We start from the raw sequence: 6,000 nt of genomic DNA on the forward strand, positions 1-6,000 counted from the left end.
ATCAACTGCAAGCTGAGCCACATGATGCACTATACAGAACTCCTGCAGAGAAATACAGGATCTGTATCCTGATCTATATCACGCAATGCAACCATGACGAAAAATGAAACCGTGTCAGGGACTAGCAATAATGGTTCATTTCTGTCCGTAACAGACAGGAAACAATGAGAATTTTTCACAGTCATTTGTTCCTAGATGAAAAGCCAGGAATGAGGACAGTAGTTTTATTCAAAGTAGAAAAGAAGCTCTTCCACTATGGAAGAAATATAATTTCTTTTTTGTATCTATTTATAGGAGAAAAGATTTAGCTGCAAAATTTTTGTCTCCATTAATGCTAGGGAGGCTTTCCTCCCCCCCCCCCCAATTAAACCAGTTATCTATCACGGTCAGACTGGAGGAACGGCAGGTCCCAGGGGATTTGCTGGGATTCTGGCTATTCATAGCTCTCTGCCTCTTCAGGCATTTTAGACACTCATTGTGCTGTACCACCCCCACTGCTTTGAAAAGCAAACAGAAAAGGATGCGCGCACACGCACACACAAGCATACTATAAGGCTACAACAGAGTGAACAGAATCCGCCTACTACTTAGCACAGAGACTGAAAACAATCTGGTTTTGACAAACTAAGCCTGCCATCGGTTTGAAAGAGCAGGGGGAAGGCAGACTTCCCATGCCACTTCTGTTCAAGCCCAGACTTTTTAAGGGAATACTTTGCACATGAAGTATTGCATGCCTGCTCATCCAAACAGGTACTTAAAACACAGGCAGTCTCCACAACCGGGAAGGCAGAATTATTCTGAATATTCAGAGATTTTCTTTTATCCTATGCAGTGCAGATCCTCTCTACCTATTCATATTTTATTGCTTTAAGGGAAGTATTCCCCACAGCTGCACTTTGCTGAAAGCGCAGTGTGGCTCAAGGCTCGCGAATCCGATCCACAAACCAGTTTCTTCCATGCAGTCATGGCAAGGCTTAGCAGGAATACTACAGCGTATTCTTTACTAAAAGATGGTTTCCCCACAAATATGAACGAGGATTTTCTAGAAATACTGCATAATGAGTCATCAACTGCAGGCAGCTAAACGCAAGACACCTTCTGAGCGAGCACGAAAATAACAGCGAGGCAAAAAATAGCAATTCGCTCCAAAAAAAAAAAAAAAAAAAAAAAAAAAAAAAAAAGACACACACCACGCACAGGATTCATTCTCAAAACTTAGCACTCTAACTTCCCTCGCTCCAGTATAACCTCTCCTGCCACGCATCGCGGAAAAAAACAAATTAAAAAAAAAACACACACACACACAGAAAACCGACAAAACCCTTCATTCACACGAGCCCCCGGGACAGCCCTAGGTACGGCACAGCCTCCAGCGCCGGGGCGGCGGCAGGAGGGGGTGGGGGAAGCGTTTTTCCTGCATCTTCCCCTTTGTTCTTCGTTTCTTCTCCCCCTCCGCCCGCCCCCTCGAGAGGGAAAAAGCAGCAAGCGGAGCAGGGCGCGCAGCGGGAGAAGGGGCGCGCCGACCCGCGCCGCGCTCACCCGCCTCCAGGGCCTCGTTGTACTTGTCCAGCGCGGCCGCCGGCTCCTGCCGCTCCCGCAGCGCGTCGCCCTCGGCGCGCAGCCGCCGCGCGCGGCTCTCGGCGCCGAACCACTTCTGCAGCAGGTGCCCCAGCACCACGTTCACCCGCGGGCAGGCGCCCGGCGGCGGCGGGGCGGCGGCGGCGGGGCCCGCGGGCTCGGCGGCGGCGCGGCGGGGCCGGTGGCAGCGGCCGCAGTCGCCGGGCTGGGCGCAGCGGCGGCAGTGGGTGTGCCCGCAGTGCAGGGTCACCGGCTCGCACAGCAGCCGCCGGCACAGCGGGCAGGCGAACAGCTCCGGCGGGCGGCAGCACGCCGGGTCGCCCAGCCCGTCGCCCTCGGACCCGCCGCCGCCGCTGCCGGCGGGCCCCCGCGGCGGCAGGCGCAGCTCCTTGTCGCGGATGCTGAGGGCGAAGCTCTCGGCCAGCTCCCGCAGCTCCTCGGGCCGCAGCCGCGCCAGCCGCGCCGCCGCGCTGTAGGCGTCCAGCGCCTCGGCCATGCGGCCGGCCCGCGCCAGCGCGTCGGCGCGGCGCAGGCACAGGCCGCGCTCGGGCTGCGGCAGCTCCGCCAGCTCCGAGCCGTAGATCTCGGCCGCCAGCTCGAAGTTGCCGCCGCGGAAGGCCTCCTCGGCCACCTGCAGCATCTCGGCGCAGGGCCCGGCCGCCGCGCCGGCGGGGGGCAGCGCGCACGGCCCCGGGCCCAGCTCCATGCCGCGCCGCCGGCCCGGGCCGCCCTACTCCATGCCGGGCCCGCGGCGGCGCCGACTCCGGCTCCGGCTCCTTCCTGGGAGGGGACGGCAGGGAAGGGGAAGGGGGCGGGCCGCCGCGCTGCAGCGGGGAGGTAGCTCCCGCTCGGAGGGAAGGAGAGGGGCGGGGGCCGCGGAGCCTCTTCGGGCGGGGCGGGGCGGGACGAGCCCAGCAGCGGCGGCGCACCGCCCCCGCGGCCCCGCTCCCGGCTTATGTAAGGGGCGGGCGGTTGTGTAACTGCCCCCGCCCGCCACCCCGCTCTGCCCGCCCGGCGCGGCGCCGGGGCAGGTGCCGGGGCCGCACGTGTGCGCGGCCCGGCCGGCGGCGGCTGCCCGCGGCCGCGGGAGGGGGCGGGTTTCCGCTGTGCGGCCGCCACCGCCGCCTCTTCCTTCCCTTTCGCGGGGCTGCGCGGCCCCGGCTGGCGCCCCCCGCCTGCCTCTGCCTCCTGGTTTTGTTGTGGATGTGGCTCTCGCTGGTTCCCCGGAAAGCAAGCACGTGTTCTCGCTCTCTGTCTCTCTTTTTTCTATTTTTTTTTTAAACCGCACAACTCTCAGAAAAAATCCTTTTCTGTAAGCAGCAGCCCTGCCAACTCAGCTTGGGATCTGAAAGTCATGCTGAGCGCTGGCTTGTGCATCAGCAGCAACAATAAAGATAATGCAGCTGGAAGTTGGTTAATCATGCGTGAGTCAGAAAGGAATCCAACTTGCTCCGCAGGACTAACAGGAGTAAAAAAAAAAGAAAAAAAGTAGGCAATGTTTATTTTAGATGCTGCTGTAAACAAACTATTCAGAGGCGCGGAGAGCATATCAGTCTGGTGAAGAGGTACCAATTTTCGGTCAATTTTTGGACCAGGAGTGGACAATGGAGAGTATTCAGTATTTGCTTTTCTCTCGCTAGGCCCCAAACCCCCCAAGACAGCCTGGCAGTGCTGGCCTGCCCCACTGCTTCTGCTTTTGGTCTGTCTTCAGTGCCACTGCTTCCATAATGTGCCCATATTTCACTGTCACTGTTTCTAATGATTGGTGCTCTGAGCTATGCTCACTGGTCTGAGCGCTCACACCACCCTCCCTGGCTCAAGGTTTCTATGCAAAAGCTGACCTCAGCAGCCTTTTGCTGTTTCATCATTCCCCTTCTTGAATTTTTCACTAGGAACTACTACAGGACTGAATCCCGGTGCCATTTGATCACGGTCAGCCGGGGACGTTATGCACAAAGTGCAGAGCACCAGTGGCGTGGCTGTTTCTGCGGGGTTGTACTCTTCGTCCAGGACCTGACGCAGGAACGTGGAAGGATGACGGAGGTGTGCACTCGCCGCTTGAGCCACCCCCGGAGGGACCCTCTGCTTCCCGGGATCCCGACGAGAAGGGACTGCGTTTTTGCTGATTATTCTTCTCCCGCCCCCCTATCCGTAAAGCTCTTCTGCTGCAAACTTCCTGGCAGCCCTCCTTGCTTTGCTGCTAAATGAGGGAGCAGGCTACTCCGTTCTGCCACGCTGCTTTTCCCCACGTGTCTTGGGGTTGCTCCGTGACAGTCCTTCGCCTGAGCCGCAAGGTCATCAGTGCTGACAGAGGGCGGCTGCCCTGGTGGGCACCGTCTCAGGTGGCAGAATTGAACAGTACCAGTCATTCATTTAATTTGCTGCTATGCTCCCTGTCGTACTGTGAGGACGTGCTGGGAGGGCTGCAGGTCTTTTCTCATCAACACTTAGCACATGCTTCTAGAAGAACCTTTCACTAAGTGAGGCCGCTACTTTATTTAGCAACACGATCAATAGTCTCTTGGTATGCAGCCCCTATTTTGTTGGAGACATCTATTTGCAAGAGAACAAAATTATCTTGCTCCAATTTAAGCTGACTCAGCATGATATCTTTTTCCTTACCTTCCCTCCCCCCCGCCAAGTACAGACTAGCTGGTCACCAGGGTCTCTCTTATCCTTGATGCCTATTTTGACGGCTGTGTTCTCTTTCTCAGGTTTTCCTGCCCAAGAACACAGTTCATTTATATGTCTAGAAATGGCATTACCCTGGTCTAGTATCTGTAGCCTCTCCTTAATAGCTGCCGTTTCCATGTCTGAAAAACAAAGCTACAGTTCCCTTTTGCAACATCAGTAAGAATTCATTGAGCCCAAGAGCAAAATTTTGCAGGGGGCTGCATAAATGTCCCAAATAGAAGCCATTCATTTAGTACTTTTTCCTTCCGTATCAGCCTCAGAGTGAATTTCTTCTTGCTATAGAGGTTATTACAGAGGCTGGTGCTTTGGTTTGTCAGAAGGGACTAAACTGACAGTCTGTTGAGACAAATGTGATGTAATAAGAGAAAGATGACAGCAAAATAAGCTGCTATTAGCTGAAGAGCTATGGAGGAATATCTGTGACTGCTAAGATTGAGGGCTCAGTATAAAACAAGGATGTAGGTGCCTATTAATACTTCGCAGGAAAGAATGATACCCTAACAGCAAAAACAAGGGAAAGGAGCTAAAGTAAAACTGTTAATCTGTACTTACATTATTCTCACTGAAATTATTGGTAGCATGCCCTGGTTATTCATCCGAGGTCAGAGAACGTGACATAGGAAAATCCTGCCAGAAGGTCTGAAAGCAGCACCCCATGACATGGTCATGTGGCTCATGGCTTTTTCTAGGATGAGCTAAAAGTGGCCGATTGCTACAGTCCGAAAACAGAATGGGTTTCTCATAAAGCATCTGAAAGCTGACTGTAACACCTAAGTTAATTTATAATTGTAATTAAAAGAAAGGCTATAGCTATTCTATAGGATAAAAACACTGCCTACTGTGGGAGAACAAGGAGCTCCTCCTGTACTTGTCAAATCCATGGCAAAGCTTCTACCGGCTTCATCATCTTAAAAAAGACCCTTAGCCAAAATCAGCCACTGTGGTGGCAGGTTGTTAGAGGTGCTCCCCGTTAGCAGTATGATTTTTCCTCTTAGTAGTGTGTTTCCATTTAGGATTGGCCTCATAATGCTATATCAAGCTATATGCAGTTGCAGAAGTCCCTCTGCTTTCCAAGGGGAGAATTACAGATGCTTTCTCCACTGGGTCACTATTAAACACTTTAAAGTTGAAACTAGGTTTCCTTTGATTTTGTAGCCTAATCTTCAACTTCTGCCTGAGGCCCAGCTTTCCTAAGATTTTGCCCCAGGAGAGAATTTTACTTAAAGATGGAAGGGGAACGGAGAAGCGGAAGCAACTTTGGAATTACACCATTTACATATTTGAGGGGCATTTTTAATTCCTCTACCACATTTCTATTCCAAGACTGTTAAACTGAACTGTTAAACTCCAGTATGTTTTTTTGTTCTTGTGGAGGAAATATGCCTTTTATTGTTCTGGGATAAGTTAATTAGAAAAGAATGATAATATATCATCAGTGCACAGGCACACACATGTACTGCATTAAAATGTTCAACTGAAGTTGCAAAGTCAAACGTACCAAAAATAGGAAACAGCACAATGCCAATTTAATTTGTATCCTTAATGCATGTGCCTGATACATTTTTAAATTAATCACCTACTATTTTCTATAGGACTCGGACCTCTTTCAGAACAGAAGGTACTCATTTAAAGAGCATCTAAACAATACCTTATTCTCACTGGTTACTGTGCAGTCCCACATACCTTTTAATTTATATTATTCATACTTCATTTCAATGGCAGAATTAT

The 6,000-nt window shown here is 52.2% G+C and overlaps 1 protein-coding gene across 1 annotated transcript in view; it reads right to left on the bottom strand.

The window, feature by feature from the left end:
* Window positions 1-2,408, bottom strand: part of LONRF2 (LON peptidase N-terminal domain and ring finger 2) — a 36,736-nt gene extending 34,328 nt beyond the window's left edge. The window contains exon 1 of the mRNA XM_026103216.2: window positions 1,540-2,408. Coding sequence (XP_025959001.2) covers window positions 1,540-2,284 — 745 coding nt within the window. The 5' untranslated portion in view covers window positions 2,285-2,408. The remainder of the gene's footprint in view (window positions 1-1,539) is intronic.
* Window positions 2,409-6,000: the final 3,592 nt, after the last annotated feature.

This window comes from Dromaius novaehollandiae, chromosome 1 (genome assembly GCF_036370855.1).
Source record: "Dromaius novaehollandiae isolate bDroNov1 chromosome 1, bDroNov1.hap1, whole genome shotgun sequence".
Classification (NCBI taxonomy): Eukaryota; Metazoa; Chordata; class Aves; order Casuariiformes; family Dromaiidae; genus Dromaius; species Dromaius novaehollandiae.